This window comes from Triturus cristatus, chromosome 9 (genome assembly GCF_964204655.1).
Source record: "Triturus cristatus chromosome 9, aTriCri1.1, whole genome shotgun sequence".
In the NCBI taxonomy this organism is placed as follows: Eukaryota; Metazoa; Chordata; class Amphibia; order Caudata; family Salamandridae; genus Triturus; species Triturus cristatus.
Window position 1 is genome coordinate 1,003,935,487 of NC_140592.1, and position 20,123 is coordinate 1,003,955,609.

Here is a 20,123-nt window from a genome sequence, read left to right on the forward strand (position 1 = left end):
AGCGTTTTTTGCTAAAATCAGCTTGTTTGCGCTCCCCAGACGTCCAGTACTTACATCAGTGTTGGGGCTGTATAATATTGCATAGGCTCTGCCTAGAGTGGTTTTTGGGCAAGCTTTCCTCCCTCCACATCTTACAATATCTACTTACATCCTTTTAGGATTGCACTGAGCTTGCCTGGGGTTCTTGCCATGGTTGTGCATGTGACCCATAGAGTGTTCATGGGTATTGTAGTTTTGTTACTAAGTTTTTATTGGCTGCTGAGTATTTCAGTAAAGAAATAGAGAGGCATAATCGGAACCGCCGGTCCTGACATAGAATTAAAAAAACAATTGTACTGCAGTGATGGCAACATTTGGTTTCCCTGCATTGTCTTAACATTTAAGCACACCTGAAGTAAACCACGAGATCAGTAGTTTAGAATTTGTTAGGAACGTTTTTGTAATTGTGAACAATTATGAAATATAATCTTACTATGTCGGTTTCAGGGACAAAGACCAGCGTTTTCCTTTAATGTGAACCTTTTTCTCTTGTCCTTAGTTTTTTGCCTGCGCCTACTCAACTGTCTCAGGACCAGCTAGAAACAGAAGAAAGAGTGAGAGCTCAGAGATCAAGGCAGACTGCACTTGTAGCTTCTCGCAAGGAACCTCCACCTTATGGGTATAGAAAGGGCTGGACACCCCGAACATTGGAGGTAAATGGCTGCTTAATTGTTTTTCTAATTTTTCCTGTTCTTTCAGATAATGGCCAAAACAGCATTTTAATATATATTTGAGAATCAATGGTGCAATTGATTAATCCATAAATGTTTTGGGCACTAGAGTAAAAGTGGGTGCTGTACATTTAGTCAACATGAGGATGTGCCTTTTGTGAGGTATTTAGCTTACTCGGTTCCTGCTCATTGGCATTGCTATAAGTTGAACTACAGAAGAAAGGTTTTTGTTACTTCTTCTCGAATTTGCTGGCAAAAATGTGCACTTCTGCAATCCCACACAAGCCTGTCATTCTGCATTTGTAAGATAAGCCGTTAAAACAATCTCAATCTGTCATTCTTAAAGGCTACTTCCTCCAACTCATACTCTTGGCCAACCCTACGCTTGATTGAGCAGGGTGGCCATTCTAGCGACTGAGCACGTAGGGGTGCACAGAACTGGATGCAAACTCAACTATACAGTATGTGCAGCATCAGCCCCCCCCCCCCCCCCAAAAAAAACAGCTGCAGTGACGCTGATGCCATTTTTACATTTTTTTTTATTTACAGACTCATGATGGTACACGGCATTTGGAAAGGTAATTGGGGGGAAAAAGGTATTTGAGTGAAAGCATTTTCTAAAAGCTGAGTAACCAGGCAGCAAATCGTAGCTTCCCTTCCCAAACATAAATGAATAACAAATGTTGAGCAGGTGGAGGAAAGCAACCGGAAGATCGGCAGTAGAGGATGAGTTTAAAGTGTAGGGTGGAAGACATAAAAAAGAGAATAAAGCAGTGGATGAGGGTGAAAACACCAATTCAGAGCAGGTAGGCCTTGTTCAGTGGAACTCAAGAAGCAGTGCACTAAGGCGAGATCAAGTTTGTGTTGTGAGGGGGGGGGGGGTAGGGGAGGTGTCAGATGGACCAGTCATGAGATGTGTGCGGTGGGGGAAGCCAGTATTTGGGAAGGGAGGAGATGCAAAAACGCATGTACTTATGGAGTGCTTAAAGAAAAAGAAAAAATTAGTTTTCTAAATGGGAGCAGTGGACGGAAACAGATCAGCCAGTCAAAGGATGATAAAGTACCTATGCTTCACTGGAGGGACAAAATAAAAAAAAAAGGAAGGCAAGCCATGAGAGAGACATCAAACCTAATCACTTGCAATCAAAGTTTACCCTGAAAGTAAAGTTCAGTGTAAATTAATGGTATGGACCACAAATGGTCTTTCCTAAATGGATAGTTAAAAGCGGTGTGCAGACGAAACCTATAAACTGCGCTGCTCAGTGTCTTACTGCTTTCCAGTATTCTACAGTACCAAATATTGAGGCATTTGGGTATTTCATTTCAATCCTTATCCTGGCCTTAAATATCAGAGTCCCAGAGACTGAAAATTGTTTACTTCACAGCAGGATTGTTCCTGGGACATAAAGCCATAGAATAAGCTGTAATATATGTAAGGTTGTTCAGTAAGGTAGTTTTTGTGCCGAGTATTCCCTTCCCTATTGTGCAGCGTACAATTCATCTTTTGTTTTTCTTGTTTGACAAATATATGTATTCCAAAGTGTTGTCTCCACGTTTAATAATGCATTGTTTTCCTTGACCAAACAGTGTTTGCACTGTACTTCAAGATGAACGTTTGTTTCAAATCTCCTGGCAATCTGTAATTATATTTGGAGCAAGTAAACTGCCTGCTTCTGTGGTAATTTATAGGAATTAGTGTGATCACACCAGCGTAGCAACTGCGAAAATGCTTTGAGATGTTTTTGGCAAATCTAATTTTCAGAAGTTATTACTTGGCTCCTGCACAGATTTTATTAAGTGACCGAAAGCACTGTACAGGTGCTCTGCAGAAATCTTTCAGATAAATTTACTAGATTTGAGTGTTTCCTATTAAGAAACTAAAAGTAATAACTTTTAGAGACATCAAACCCATTTAGTGCACTGAGCGGTACCAGTAAATTTCCCATCTAATAGATTTCTATCTACTGCTGCACACAATTGACGGAGGCATTGATGAGACTACAAAATAAAAGGTGGTTGTACAGGGTGAGTGGTGGGTGAGTTCTGATTGCGCTTCATTACGGACTCCTTCCTGCAGAATGGAATCAGCCATGTGCTTTAGTGGCTACAAAGCTTAGACCCATAACAAAATTCTAAGAGGAAGAAACATGCTTATGTGTCTAACACTTAGTTCAAGACCATAGTGATTGTTTGGGATTTTTATTTATTTTTAATCGTAGGCAGCCGATGAGGGGAAATCGGTTTGAGGGTTCTAGTGAGAAACATTGAAACCATTTGAGGGACTCCCGCCCATCTGAGAGAATGCAGTTTTGGTGTCAGCACTCTGTCACAGAGACTGAATGCAGGGGACTGGGGAACTACAAAATAAGAGACCTAAAGGCTAGGACAGATGCTGTGGAGGCAAGGAAAAAAGGGAATCCAGTGGGAAAAAAATGGGAACAAATGACTGTACAGGAAAGGATTACGGCGAACATGGGACTTTGGGTGGTAAGCAACTGGTGGGGCTGGATTGGGGATGTGAAGGGAAAAAAAGTCTAGAGAAAGCAACACATGTGGTACCTTGACAATATGATGCACAGCAGACTGGCAGTAACAAGCTTTGAAAAGGGTCATAGGCACTCTCCACTCTTTACTGTGTCCCAGAGGCGGTATTTGCAAGGGTGCAGCTCAGTGCTCTCTTGCTCACAAGGGCCTAAGTCCTTGTACATAACCCAATAGCAAATTCAAATACTCCTAGTGCTATGTTTGCAACTGCAAACTCTACCATTGGCAGTAAATGTTTAGTTGATAAAGTCAGAAGCGCCCCTACAGGTTTTCAATAAAAAAATAGCTGTAGATTATTCAAATATTTCTAAAGTTTAATTATCTATGGGATTCTGTGTTGATTTTTTTTTTTTTTTTACTGATCACTTTCTCGTAACCTTTCACTGATGGGCCTTCAGTCAGCAATATGAACATGCTTTTGTTTGCCCCATGTAGGATTTTGGAGATGGAGGCGCTTTTCCAGACATCCATGTGGCACAATACCCACTGGAAATGGGCAAAAAGAAGAAAACATCCAATGCTCTTGCAGTTCAGGTGGATGCAGAAGGGAAAATCAAATATGATTCGATCGCTCGGCAAGGGCAGTCAAAAGACAAGGTGAGATACTTTTCTTTTTTGGTGCTTGAGAAAAAATGAAACCAGTGAAGCATAGGAATAGTTTACATTTAAATGTTTTTGTTTTAAGGGTTATCTACATTGTTCTCCAATGTATATTTGCCTAGTTTGAGGTCTGAAACTATTTGGAATGAAGTCTTTTGGCTGTCATGCATCCCTATCAATTATGAGACCGTTTATTTTGTTTAGAGATTTTTTTCACTGATCTTCCTTAAAAACGAACATCTCCATCGCTGAGCCAGAAGCTGGAGGTAGCATCAGGAATGCTTCCCTTAACAGATTGACTTTCACTTCCCACCTAAGCTGGTTTAATTTTTGTGTCTCCGTCCCATGATTGAGGTGCCAAAACAGTAAGTGAATTTGGTAGACTCACATTGAGAGGATGGTGTGATCTGTCTTCCAGTATTTTAAGAGCAAGTCTGAGGCCCAAAATCCTTTTTTCTTATAAAAGTCTTTGCATAATGGAACCCAACGATACGTAGATGCTTCAGTGTGTTTTTGAATTTTACTCCTTATTTTGCATTCTTTAGAAAGTTGAAACATTAACTGTTACATGTTTTTTCTAACATGTAGCCTTTTTACTCTGTTAGCAAAGACTAGCTTCTGTTCAAGATTCTACAAGTTGCAATGTTTTTGAATGTAGGTGTACTTAGGCCTCAGCTTCATGATTAAAGTTGTACATCATGTACGCAACTCATTTTCTTTCAACAATATGGTCAGTGTTAACTACACCGATGATAAAATAACCCATTTTCAAACAGGGTGTGATAGTACAGATTGCGGTTCATTGGTGTGACATCTGCGGTGGTGTGGATCAGAGCCCCACTGGTGCTAATCGAGGCCTTCCGAAGTGGAGCTCCAAAAATGCAGTAGATATAGTAACAAGGATTTATCCTCCTCAATAGGTATTGATTGGCACACCAGAAAAGATGCACCAATGGTGCGATTTGTCAATGGGGCGCCTATTATGGTTAGGATCACAGCTTCATCCATAGTGGAACTAATCCGGGCTTGTGGGAATGCTACTAATCTCTGAACTTGCGCTTTATAGCAATCAAAAGCTGTCCTGATTAGACCTTGTTGTGGTTCTGGTGTGGCTAGCCCAGCAGTGCTTTAGAGGTTTGATAACTTCTACTTTACTTCTGATAGTCTTTGACTGATTTTTGAGTTTGAAAACGTTACTGCTATATCAAAACTTTCATTGTCTTTCCTGACAAAGCCTGCAATTCACTTATGTGCTGAATAGATATGTTTGCATGCATCCCATTAACTCTTAGGGTGCTAGTTCTCAGTCTCAGAGTGTAAATATTGTATTATTGTTGCAGGTTATTTACAGTAAGTACACAGACCTGGTTCCAAAGGAGGTCATGGACGAAGATGACCCTGATCTTGTTCGACCAGATGAAGAAGCTGTGAGGGAGGTGAGAAAGGACACAGATTGATCATTTTGCTGAGCTAGCTGTGCAGCCTTGTGCAGTTCTTACATCTGTATGTCATTTGTGTTGCAGTTAACTGAGAAGACACGGTTGGCACTGGAGAAATCTGTCTCCCAGAAGGTGGCCGCTGCCATGCCTGTGCGGGCAGCAGATAAGCTGGCACCAGCCCAGTACATCAGGTATTTCTCAGCCAATTAATTGGCTTTCCCTTAGTCATGCCACTTTATTTAAAAAGATCAGTCACCTAATGAGAGTGCTTTGAGAGATGCAGCATGGCGTTCTGAACAGATAGTGCAATCACTAATCAAACAATGTATCTGTATGTACCAATTTTAAAACCCATTTTGTTCTAATTTTAAGTGACTTAAAATCATGTAGAAAGCTGTTTCATCAGCGCTAAATAGAAGCATTTACTTTGCTAGCTGTATTGTGTGGAAGACAAAAAAGATAATTGTTCTAAATGGAAACATTCTGACTCGCTCACAGAAGGACAACGATAATAACAGTACTTCGCTTGTTAGGACATCTCTCCTGATTGATTGGCTTTGACTATCCCCACCAAGGACAGGGCCTCAGAATACGTTTTCTAAAGTAAATTATATTTTATTTCAACAAATTATCAATTGGCCATATTTCTTGTAAACTTTTCAGTGACAATGAGGTAGTTCTTATAATGTTTGTCTCCAAGACATTCACCCTTGTTCAGTTTAATTACAAGCATGTAGCATCATACTGGTCCTCTGTATAATGAGGGTAACTGCTACTTATGAATCTGGGAAGTATATCCTCGTTTGGAAAACAGTTGTTACAGCTAAGTAGTTTTTGCTACCCAAGCAACTGATTCTCTGCGGATTCATGCATTTTGAGTAGAGTTGAAATCTCAGGGAGAGGGTGCTACTGATGAAACTTATCTGAAATTTTTTCCGAGGAATGCTCAGAGGTCCATGCAGTAACATTGGCAAAGTATGTGGGTAGGTTTCTAAGCTGGAGCTGCGCACATTTTCTTTCTAGTGTTGTTTCTTATTAGTTTGCAATATCTGTCTTGCAAAGACTTTGGCTGACTGGTAGATTTCCAATAACCTAACTGTATGCTGGTGGTCTATCTAGATTCAGCCTGCTTTGCAATGACTTTACTTTAAACATAAGAAACAAAAAGTAATTTCGAAAGCACATTTGTTTTTGTTATCCAGATAATACATTATCTATTGATATCCAGCATGTGCAAAGCATAAACCACTTGAGACAAGCTAGTCTCAAAAGAGTTCAGTCTCTGAGTAGTCAGAATGAGTACCTTTGCATGAGTACTTTTTCATTGTGGACAAACCTTGAATGCTTCGTTAATGCAGAGGCTGGGTATCGCTGTTTCTCCAAACTGATGTGAAAGTCACTTAACAAACGAGGAGTTGAATGTGGCATTTATGCACCTTTTCACCTGCCAACCTCAATAGCAAATGTAAAATGTCATTGTGCTCCTAAGATTGAGCAGATCTGTGCACTATGTTTACATTCGGAGAAAATAATTACTATGGGTATTTTGGTAAAGATTTTATATTAAGTGTGATCGCAGAAAGGTTGGCTTTTAAGGAATAGTGTTGCAGTTCCATTTTGGCTAATTGTTCGCATTTCTAGGGGATCAAGCCTTTAGCTGGATGTTAAATGCAGAACCTCCCACGTTAAGCAATAGTATTGTCTTTTGAGCATAGTCTGCTATCTCTTAGAATTGAAACACATCTGGCAAAGTGAGATCTATACTAGTGGGAAGCCAAGTGGATAAATGGTTTCATCACCTAAATGCAGATTTATGCATAGTCTTGTTCTGTAAAAATGGTGTAGGAGCCTACAGACAGATGAAGCAGGGCAAGGACGTAAATGTATCTGATACTTAATGTTAATTTGGTATTCTGAATTTCCACTACCATCAGTGTGAATGATGGGAAAGAAATAGCGTTTTTTGCACCAAAATGAATTATTCCTTGGCGGCTTTCTGTTGTAGATTGTGAAGTTTGACCATTTCTTACTTTGTTTTATGGTTAGCAGATTGACACTGCCTTTATATTGCGTTTTGCTGGCGTTAATGTAGACCTTGCGCGCCGTTACCTCAAAATCAGAATCGTGCTTGTTACATTGCGCTAGACCTGATTGTCAAGCACGGGGTGCACGACTAAAGTGATTTCTTGGCGCTGGGAGTCTGTTACTTGACACAAATATTGTAGCCTAAAGTGCAGACAATGTCAGTTCCTTACTTAAAAGTGTAAAGCACATCTTATTATTGTGTTGTTATCCATCACTCTTGTATGGTGAGTGATGGGGTTCTTTGTTTTAGCATTTAAGCCTGACACAGACTGGCCTCCACATCCGTTTTTGTTTTCTCCCTTCAATTTCTCTCTTAGGACGAGAACTGAAACAAGAAGTATCTAATGAGCGATTAACCTACAGATGATGGCAAGCAGATTAGCTTTTCTGTTGGGTTGATTCTGCATAGTAAGTTTGTTAGTGTGGAATTGCTTCATAAAAATGGGGCTGGGTGGAGGAGAGGACCGATAGTTTGTGGTGACAGGTCAAGTAAAAGTTAATGGAATTTGAGAGGATTAGAAGAGGGTTAAGCAGGAATAGGGACTTCAGGATGAAAGGGAATGTTGGAGGCAAGCACTGCTCTAATTGGTTTTTGTGAGAGAACATTGTATTGGGGGCATGAATGACTGAGGTCATGCTTGGACAATTGGTTAAAAGGGAGCAAGGGCAGGAAATAGCACTGCAGGCCAAGCAATAGATATCAGCACTCAGGAAGGCCGATCGTTAGTAGCAGTGAGTAGGTCAGTAAGGAGCAGTGAGGGAAGAGATGGGGTGGTGCGTGCAGAGTTCTGAAGCTACTGCTTAAAATCATACAAAATAATTTATAAATATTGAGTTCATAGAAAGCAAAATGAAAAATAAGTTTAAAATAAAATAAAAACATTTGGTGGAACAGATTGCAATGTCTTGAATGTCACTGAATAATGTTTGCGTTCCATAATCTGTCTAGATAAAAGTAGACATGAATTCCATGACAGTGTAGATATGTTGCCAATAGTTCCAGGCGTTTGGTGAAGACCTAGGAGTAGGTTGTTTTCCTGACACGCAGGAGGCCTGGAGAATGTGCTTCAACAATATGTAATGCACGGTGCCAAATGTGATGAGAATTTGATCGATAGCTTCATGGGCTGCTCTTAAAGTCTGAGAGTCAATAGAGTCCTGAAATTTTGGGAACAGCCAAGTCTCCACTGGCTTTCCAAATTCCAGGTGTGCTGTGATAATTCCGGTTCTCTTTGGGAGCATGCATGACTAGAAGAGACAGTAGTAGTAGCTTTTTGTTGTGAGTCCACCAGGAGCCACAGAAGACAACCCTTCGAGGCATTGTATAGCCACAAAAACAGAGTTCACCCTTGAGCGTCAAACCCAATGCCTAGAGGTCTTGTTAGTCCACCAGTAACATAAGCTAAACACCACAGTGGTGGATCTTCTTATGAGGGTTAGGAATAAACAGAAACAAAGTAGTCCACTGTGGAGTCCCTGAATCAAACCACTTACGTTGTCATACTAGGAATGCCTGGGAATGTGTTATGCTAAACAAAAAGAGAGCAGAGGGAGGAAAACAAAACCAGCATTTGCAATGCAATAGGTCTCGCAACTGCGAGTTTTGGAGCTATTGGTATTGTAAATGGTATTGTAAATGACAATGCCTTTAATTTATTCACAAGCATCAGACATCCACAAGCATCAGACATCAGGCATAAGACATCCACAAGCATCAGGCATCAGACCTCAGTCATGAGACATCAGACAGCAACAAGCATCCGACATCAGGCATCAGACATCCACAAGCATCAGGCATCAGGAATCAGACATCCACAAGCATCAGGCATCAGGCATCAGACATACACAAGCATCAGGAATCAGACATCAGGTATCACACATCAGGCATAAGACATCAGACATCAGACATCCACAAGCATCAGGCATCAGACATCCACAAGCATCAGACATCAGGCATCAGACCTCCACAAGCATCAGGCATCAGACATCCACAAGCATCAGAAATCAGGAATCAGACATCAGGAATCAGGCATAAGACATCAGACATCAGGCATCCACAAGCATCAGACATCCACAAGCATCAGACATCATGCATCAGACATCAGGCAACACACATCCACTAGCATCAGGCATCAGACATCAAACCTCAAACATCGGGCATCAGACATCCGGCATCAGACATCCACAAGCATCAGACATCAGACATCCACAAGCATCCGGTATCAGGCATCCGACATCGGGTATCAGGTATCAGGCATCCGACATCAGACATCCGGCATCAGACATCCGGCATCAGACATCCGGCATCAGACATCCGGCATCGGACATCCGGCATCGGACATCCGGCATCGGACATCCGGCATCGGACATCCGGCATCGGACATCCGGCATCGGACATCCGGCATCGGACATCCGGCATCGGACATCCGGCATCGGACATCCGGCATCGGACATCCGGCATCGGACATCCGGCATCGGACATCCGGCATCGGACATCCGGCATCGGACATCCGGCATCGGACATCCGGCATCGGACATCCGGCATCGGACATCCGGCATCGGACATCCGGCATCGGACATCCGGCATCGGACATCCGGCATCGGACATCCGGCATCGGACATCCGGCATCGGACATCCGGCATCGGACATCCGGCATCGGACATCCGGCATCGGACATCCGGCATCGGACATCCGGCATCGGACATCCGGCATCGGACATCCGGCATCGGACATCCGGCATCGGACATCCGGCATCGGACATCCGGCATCGGACATCCGGCATCGGACATCCGGCATCGGACATCCGGCATCGGGCATCCGGCATCGGGCATCCGGCATCAGACATCCACAAGCATCAGACATCAGACATCCACAAGCATCCGGTATCAGGCATCAGGTATCGGGTATCAGGTATCAGGCATCCGACATCAGACATCCGGCATCAGACATCCGGCATCAGACATCCGGCATCAGACATCCGGCATCGGACATCCGGCATCGGACATCCGGCATCGGACATCCGGCATCGGACATCCGGCATCGGACATCCGGCATCGGACATCCGGCATCGGACATCCGGCATCGGACATCCGGCATCGGACATCCGGCATCGGACATCCGGCATCGGACATCCGGCATCGGACATCCGGCATCGGACATCCGGCATCGGACATCCGGCATCGGACATCCGGCATCGGACATCCGGCATCGGACATCCGGCATCGGACATCCACAAGCATCAGACATCAGACATCCACAAGCATCCGGTATCAGGCATCAGGTATCGGGTATCAGGTATCAGGCATCCGACATCAGACATCCGGCATCAGACATCCGGCATCAGACATCCGGCATCAGACATCCGGCATCGGACATCCGGCATCGGGCATCGGACATCCGGCATCGGACATCCGGCATCGGACATCCGGCATCGGACATCCGGCATCGGACATCCGGCATCGGACATCCGGCATCGGACATCCGGCATCGGACATCCGGCATCGGACATCCGGCATCGGACATCCGGCATCGGACATCCGGCATCGGACATCCGGCATCGGACATCCGGCATCGGACATCCGGCATCGGACATCCGGCATCGGACATCCGGCATCGGACATCCGGCATCGGACATCCGGCATCGGACATCCGGCATCGGACATCCGGCATCGGACATCCGGCATCGGACATCCGGCATCGGACATCCGGCATCGGACATCCGGCATCGGACATCCGGCATCGGACATCCGGCATCGGACATCCGGCATCGGACATCCGGCATCGGACATCCGGCATCGGACATCCGGCATCGGACATCCGGCATCGGACATCCGGCATCGGACATCCGGCATCGGACATCCGGCATCGGACATCCGGCATCGGACATCCGGCATCGGACATCCGGCATCGGGCATCCGGCATCGGGCATCCGGCATCGGGCATCCGGCATCGGACATCCGGCATCGGACATCCGGCATCGGACATCCGGCATCGGACATCCGGCATCGGACATCCGGCATCGGACATCCGGCATCGGGCATCCGGCATCGGGCATCCGGCATCGGGCATCCGGCATCGGGCATCCGGCATCCGGCATCGGGCATCCGGCATCCGGCATCCGGCATCGGGCATCCGGCATCGGGCATCCGGCATCGGGCATCCGGCATCGGGCATCCGGCATCGGGCATCCGGCATCGGGCATCCGGCATCGGGCATCCGGCATCGGACATCCGGCATCGGACATCCGGCATCGGACATCCGGCATCGGGCATCCGGCATCGGACATCCGGCATCGGGCATCCGGCATCGGACATCCGGCATCGGACATCCGGCATCGGACATCAGACATCAGACATCAGACATCAGACATCAGACATCCACAAGCACCAGACACATCAGGCACCAGACACATCAGGCACCAGACACATCAGGCACCAGACACATCAGGCACCAGACACATCAGGCACCAGACACATCAGGCACCAGACACATCAGGCACCAGGCATCCACAAGCACCAGGCATCCACAAGCACCAGGCATCCACAAGCACCAGGCACCCACAAGCACCAGGCACCCACAAGCACCAGGCACCCACAAGCACCAGGCACCCACAAGCACCAGGCACCCACAAGCACCAGGCACCCACAAGCATCAGGCACCCACAAGCATCAGACATCAGCAGGGCACACCCTAGACGGCTTATTTACCAACAATAAAGACATCACAATCACTAAGGTCATCCCTTTAATATGGACAGACCACTCTGCAGTATGCTTTTCATTTCCCAGTAATCCTTGTCTACCCTCCCAGACAATTTCTGGATCAACAAAATTCAGAGACTGGAAGAACATTAATCTAAACCAGCTCACCCAGATCATACATGATAGCCCTCCGCTAAACACTCAGGACCCTGTAGCTGCTTCAGCTACCTATCTGGAGAATTTGAACGCAGCCTGCAACAAACTTGCCCCTATAAAAACCTCTCATAGGAACAGAAAGCTGAGATCCGCCCCCTGGTTCTCGGAACCCCTTAGACTACAGCGCCAATATTGCAGAAATTTAGAAAGGCAATGGCGCCGACACTATAATAACGCGGATAAGATTAGCTATAAACACGCCCTCTCTAATTACAAAAAACTGATTACATCCGAGAAAACCGCCTACTACACCAACCAAATAAATCTTGCCAAAAATTCATCAGGTAAACTGTTTCAGGTGGTAACATATCTGTCCAATCCTCTGATACCCTCCTCGGAGGGATCTCAGGCCCTTTCAGATACACTGGCCACTTTTTTCGAGGATAAGGTCAGAGCCATCTTCTCCACCTTTTCGCCTGATCCTTCCGTATCCCATACCGAGCATTCCACTGCCAATAATACGACACAATTTTTAGCCTTCAAAAACACCACGAAAGAAATTGTTCAACCCCTGATCGTCCGAACCAAATCCGGATCACCTCTCGATCCATGCCCTCCTGCCGTCCTTAACCTCGTTGCAGAAGCCGCTGCCCCTTCACTCACTACCATTTGCAACGCAATGTTCACATCCGGCATCTACCCTTCTGTATGGAAAGAAGCCATCATTAAACCACTACTCAAAAAACCCAGCTTAGATCCTTCTCTTCCAGCCAGCTACAGGCCTATTGCATGCCTCCCGTTCCCGGCCAAAATCTTTGAAAAGATCATGAACCAGCAATTGTCAATGTACATCCATAACAACAACTTATTGGATGACACTCAGTTCGGGTTCCGTCAGGGACACGGCACGGAGACAGCTCTCCTGAAAGCCGCGGACGAGATACGATCCATTATGGACAATGGAGGAGCTGCAATCCTCATACTTTTAGATCTGTCCGCAGCCTTCGACACGGTCGATCATACCATACTGATCGACCGTGTCTCGGCTATAGGAATAAGGGACAAGGCTAAGGAGCTTCTCGCCTCATTTCTGTCAAACCGCCTACAAACGGTGAAGTTGGGACAATTCACCTCCCAGACTTTCTCCCTGCCTTGCGGTGTACCACAAGGATCCTCGCTAAGCCCGACACTATTTAATGTATATGTGTCTGACTTAGCGAGGATCATCAAATCCTATGGAATTTCTCTCACCACATACGCAGACGACACACAACTGGTGTTGTCCGTATTCGATGATGGCCATACAGTAGCTTCTAACTTCCAATCTGGCATGAAAGCAATAAGCTCCTGGATGTCATCAAACTGCCTTAAGCTGAATTCTGATAAAACAGAAGTGATGACATTCGGGAGACTACAACCAATCTGGTCTCCACAATGGTGGCCCCAACGAATGAGACAACCACCAGAACCAGTAGTTAAGGTACGAAATCTGGGGGTTGTCTTTGACAACAAATTGTCCTTCCAGCAGCATGCAAATTCAGTGGTTTCATCCTCCTTTTACACCTTAAAAAAGATCAAAAAACTCATTCCGTACTTACCATCTTCGGCAGGCAAAACTTTAGTCAGCACGCTAGTCTTTTCTAAAACAGACTATTGTAATGCCTTGCTTCTAAATGCACAACATAAGGTCCTCAACAAACTACAGACTGTACAGAATGCAGCAGCCAGGATCCTGCTACCCATTCCCAAATTTGCATCTGTCTCCCCTTACATCCAACAGCTACACTGGCTGCCGGTGAGGAGCCGCATCAAATTTAAAGCCTTGTGCATAGCCTACAAGGCGATCCACAACTATGGCCCTCTATTCCTAAAACAAGCCTTTCACCGGCCAGAACAGCAAAGAACACTGCGTTCATCCTCAGCCCATTTGCTAACAGTCCCCCGTACAAGAAAGGCTAACTGGGGAGACAAACGCTTCACCGTTGGCACAGCTAGACTGTGGAACACTCTCCCTCTTCATATCAAATGTGCACCGACTTTGCTCAATTTCAGAAAGAAATTGAAAACATGGCTGTTCCAAGCCTAATCCCCCCCTTCCCCTACAGAGAGTTCTGTGACAATAGCGCCGAGATACCCTCGGGTAATTGCGCGCTCTAAAAATCGCCATAAATAAATAAATAAATAAATAAACAAAGGCATCCACAAGCATCAGACAAAGGCATCCACAAGCATCAGGCATCAGACATCCACAAGCATCAGACATCAGACATCCACAAGCATCAGACATCAGACATCCACAAGCATCAGACATCAGGCATCCACAAGCATCAGGCATCCACAGGCATCAGGCATCCACAAGCATCAGGCATCAGACATCCACAAGCATCAGGCATCAGACATCCACAAGCATCAGGCATCAGACATCCACAAGCATCAGGCATCAGACATCCACAAGCATCAGGCATCAGACATCCACAAGCATCAGGCATCAGACATCCACAAGCATCAGGCATCAGACATCCACAAGCATCAGGCATCAGACATCCACAAGCATCAGGCATCAGACATCCACAAGCATCAGACATCAGACATCCACAAGCATCAGACATCCACAAGCATCAGGCATCAGACATCCACAAGCATCAGACATCCACAAGCATCAGACATCCACAAGAATCAGGCATCAGACATCCACAAGCATCAGGCATCAGACATCCACAAGCATCAGGCATCCACAAGCATCCACACGCATCAGGCGTCAGACATCAGGCGTCAGACATCAGGCGTCAGACATCAGGCGTCAGACATCAGGCGTCAGACATCAGGCGTCAGACATCAGGCGTCAGACAGCCACAAGCGTCAGACAGCCACAAGCGTCAGACAGCCACAAGCGTCAGACAGCCACAAGCGTCAGACATCATGCGTCAGACGTCAGACATCATGCGTCAGACGTCAGACATCATGCGTCAGACGTCAGACATCATGCGTCAGACGTCAGACATCATGCGTCAGACGTCAGACATCATGCGTCAGACGTCAGACATCATGCGTCAGACGTCAGACATCATGCGTCAGACGTCAGACATCATGCGTCAGACGTCAGACATCATGCGTCAGACGTCAGACATCATGCGTCATGCGTCAGACGTCATGCGTCAGACATCAGGCGTCAGACATCAGGCGTCAGACATCAGGCGTCAGACATCAGGCGTCAGACATCATGCGTCAGACGTCAGACATCATGCGTCAGACGTCAGACATCATGCGTCAGACGTCAGACATCATGCGTCAGACGTCAGACGTCAGACGTCATGCGTCAGACGTCAGACGTCAGACGTCATGCGTCAGACGTCAGACGTCAGACGTCATGCGTCAGACGTCAGACATCATGCGTCAGACATCAGACGTCAGACATCATGCGTCAGACGTCAGACATCATGCGTCAGACGTCAGACATCATGCGTCAGACGTCATGCGTCAGACGTCATGCGTCAGACGTCAGACGTCATGCGTCAGACGTCAGACGTCAGACATCATGCGTCAGACGTCAGACGTCAGACGTCAGACATCATGCGTCAGAGGTCATGCGTCAGACGTCAGACGTCAGACATCATGCGTCAGACGTCAGACATCATGCGTCAGACGTCAGACATCATGCGTCAGACGTCAGACATCATGCGTCAGACGTCAGACGTCAGACATCATGCGTCAGACGTCAGACATCATGCGTCAGACGTCAGACGTCATGCGTCAGACGTCAGACGTCATGCGTCAGACGTCAGACGTCATGCGTCAGACGTCAGACATCATGCGTCAGACGTCAGACATCAGACGTCAGACATCATGCGTCAGACGTCAGACATCAGACGTCAGACATCATGCGTCAGACGTCAGACATCATGCGTCAGACGTCAGACGTCATGCGTCAGACGTCAGACGTCAGACGTCAGACGTCAGACATCATGCGTCAGACGTCAGACGTCAGACATCATGCGTCAGACGTCAGACGTCAGACATCATGCGTCAGACGTCAGACGTCAGACGTCAGACATCATGCGTCAGACGTCAGACGTCATGCGTCAGACGTCAGACGTCATGCGTCAGACGTCAGACGTCATGCGTCAGACGTCAGACATCATGCGTCAGACGTCAGACATCATGCGTCAGACGTCAGACATCATGCGTCAGACGTCAGACATCATGCGTCCGACGTCAGACATCATGCGTCCGACGTCAGACATCATGCGTCCGACGTCAGACATCATGCGTCCGACGTCAGACATCATGCGTCCGACGTCAGACATCATGCGTCCGACGTCAGACATCATGCGTCCGACGTCAGACATCATGCGTCCGACGTCAGACATCATGCGTCCGACGTCAGACATCATGCGTCCGACGTCAGACATCATGCGTCCGACGTCAGACATCATGCGTCCGACGTCAGACATCATGCGTCCGACGTCAGACATCATGCGTCCGACGTCAGACATCATGCGTCCGACGTCAGACATCATGCGTCAGACGTCAGACGTCAGACATCATGCGTCAGACGTCAGACGTCAGACATCATGCGTCAGACGTCAGACGTCAGACGTCAGACATCATGCGTCAGACGTCAGACGTCATGCGTCAGACGTCAGACGTCATGCGTCAGACGTCAGACGTCATGCGTCAGACGTCAGACATCATGCGTCAGACGTCAGACATCATGCGTCAGACGTCAGACATCATGCGTCAGACGTCAGACATCATGCGTCCGACGTCAGACATCATGCGTCCGACGTCAGACATCATGCGTCCGACGTCAGACATCATGCGTCCGACGTCAGACATCATGCGTCCGACGTCAGACATCATGCGTCCGACGTCAGACATCATGCGTCCGACGTCAGACATCATGCGTCCGACGTCAGACATCATGCGTCCGACGTCAGACATCATGCGTCCGACGTCAGACATCATGCGTCCGACGTCAGACATCATGCGTCCGACGTCAGACATCATGCGTCCGACGTCAGACATCATGCGTCCGACGTCAGACATCATGCGTCAGACGTCAGACATCATGCATCAGACAGCCACAAGCATCAGACATCCGCAGGCATCAGGCATCAGACATCCGCAAGCATCAGGCATCAGACATCCGCAAGCATCAGGCATCAGACATCCGCAAGCATCAGGCATCAGACATCCGCAAGCATCAGGCATCAGACATCCGCAGGCATCAGACATCCGCAAGCATCAGGCATCAGACATCCGCAAGCATCAGGCATCAGACATCCGCAAGCATCAGGCATCAGACATCCGCAAGCATCAGGCATCAGACATCCGCAAGCATCAGGCATCAGACATCCGCAAGCATCAGGCATCAGACATCAGACAGTGTGCTCAGTTGTATTATGTCCGCTGGAATAATAGCAAAGTAAACAAAGTAACGTACTAACTTGTACTACAAAAAGTATGTGCGCTGCTATTAATATAAAGCTTAGCGTGCAGCGCAGTTATGTGCTCATGGCAACCTAAAAACAAACAAAAATGTAAAAAGACCGCGCTCTGTTGGCATTAAATAATGTTAAAGACGTACATCGTAAAGCCCTTCACTCTGAAAATAAAGAAACCCATTTCGAACATGCAGGCTTTTGTAAGCACATGATAACGTGAATGTTTAAAAAGACTAACAAAACAAGCCCGGCGTGGCGCGCGCTTGGCTGGGGCGAGGGAGCGCATTCCAGGCGGGTGAGCGGACCCTTTGAAGTAGGATGCCAAACGGATTGCATGGCGGCGCGATGCACGTGATTGTGCGCGTGCTCGCCATGCAATCCGCTTTTGGGAGCCCCTTACTATAGTCTCGCATAGCGATCGTTAGCGCAATAGCTAGGCGAGACCTAAAAAAGGTAAGTAGTCTGGCCAAAAAGTTTAGGGTTGGTTCTAACAAAGAAGACACCTCAAACCTCTTATCCTTTAACCTGGACTTCCTTTGAGAAGAGGTGTAAACAGTGTACCCCAAAGGGAGATTATAGGGGCTAGTTCACTGGGTGGGGAAATCAATGAAGAACACGCAAAGCCTGCGTTACCAAAGAGACAGGAGGGTAGGAAAACGGGCAGGGAGATAAAAATGGTGCCCGGAATGGCCGAATAAACAGAGCAGATACAGATTGAAGCATACTACATTGCTGTTCCTCTAAATAATAGTAGAAAGGTAAACTGCTGAGGGGAACATTTAAACCCAAGTAAACAACATCAAATTACATTAAGGATGCCCAATTTATTCACATCCGGAATCAAAATAAGTCATTCAAATGCAAATTTTTGGGAAAAAATAAGGAATAAAACCGCTGAGATACTTTTTTAAATACAAGACAGGTGCATCAAAAGATTGCGTCATAATGGAAACCGTACTTTTAAATTGAACAGCAGGGGTTCTAGAAACGATATCTGAATACACATTGATAATGCACTATGTAAGCTGTAGTTTACATTACATGATTTCATTTGTCAATGTATAAGGACCCACTCCAAGGTATCGATATCAATGGTCCATCTAGCATGAGGGATCTGTTCAGCGTAGATAATGGAATCAAAAGTTTGTGTAGAGAGGTGGGCTTAGCGTAGTCTTTTTAGTCTCAAGTAGTATCAATCTGCGAGACCATTCTCCGGACCAGAATGATTTAAACTGAGATACAGGAATGACCATCAAAGAGTTGAGAAAATCACTGCTATTATAATGAATAATGGTAGTTTTAACTCAATGAATCAACCAAAATGCTTCTTTAATGTAATAATCTTAAAAATACTAGAAGCAGCTGTTGCTTTCAGTCAGGCTGCGGGGGCTGTTCAACCTTAACCAGCTCCCAACCTATCTCCGTGCCGGAGCGGCTTCAAGTATTTTTCTATCGATGGGCCTGTCTCGTATTAAAAAAACTTGCCTCATTGGCTTTATTCCTTCTCTTTTTTCTGGAAAAAAACCTGTATTTGAATGACTTACTTTGATTCCGGATGCAACTGAATTGGGCATCCTTAATGTAATTTGATGTTGTTTACTTGGGCATAATTGTTCCCCTTTTTAGCAGTTTACCTTTCCAATGCAAGATACCCAGGCTACCAAGGGGTTATTACAGTGGTTGCCTTTTTTGTTTTGATCTCTCTAAATAATACAGCAGAGTACATTTATTAAAACATGATTTAAAATTTTACTTGGATGTGAGGGTTAATCGTAAGCATAGCTTCACATCAGTAATGTAACTTGGCTGCAATTCATTAACTTTTTTCCAAACTTCAAAATGGTCCGTGTAGTTTAATCTTCTGGTAGCATTGCAGCTCTGAAGTCAGGTCTCCCTCCAGTGATCGGTTGCACGCATTTATTTTTCTGTGCTTTTGAAGTTGAGATTTACTGACTTTACTCACTCTCCATGTGTAATCCGTTGTTACCCCTCCAAGTAGAAAGTGGCTGGTGGGGGCAAAGCTTTGAATTCAGTCTGTCATGTAGGTACATGGAGTGCTATTTAATGATAAAGGACCCTATAGGAAATTCAAACAATTCTTGGACCTGCCTGAAGATGAAGATTTTTTCAATCGGATTGAGACTGCATAAAATATATATCACTAATTAACTATTTTTGAGATAAGCAGCTTATTTTATTAAATCTAGAATATCTAAGTGCTTGGCATTTTTTAAACTGCACTATATTCACTTGTGTAAATTAGTTTTTGTTTGCAACTTCTCTTCCTTGATCACGCTAATCTGTTTTTTTCTTTCATGATGTAATCTCCTTATGCAGGTACACACCGTCCCAGCAGGGTGTTGCTTTCAACTCTGGAGCAAAACAAAGGGTTATTCGGATGGTGGAGATGCAGAAAGATCCCATGGAGCCACCTCGATTCAAGT

At 46.0% G+C, this 20,123-nt stretch overlaps 1 protein-coding gene across 1 annotated transcript in view; it reads left to right on the forward strand.

Annotated features, from left to right (window-relative positions):
• Positions 1-20,123, forward strand: part of SNW1 (SNW domain containing 1) — a 67,448-nt gene that overhangs the window by 36,970 nt on the left and 10,355 nt on the right. Inside the window, exons 2-6 of the mRNA XM_085626630.1 lie at positions 539-692; positions 3,690-3,851; positions 5,195-5,290; positions 5,378-5,484; positions 20,017-20,121. Coding sequence (XP_085482756.1) covers positions 539-692; positions 3,690-3,851; positions 5,195-5,290; positions 5,378-5,484; positions 20,017-20,121 — 624 coding nt within the window. The remainder of the gene's footprint in view (positions 1-538; positions 693-3,689; positions 3,852-5,194; positions 5,291-5,377; positions 5,485-20,016; positions 20,122-20,123) is intronic.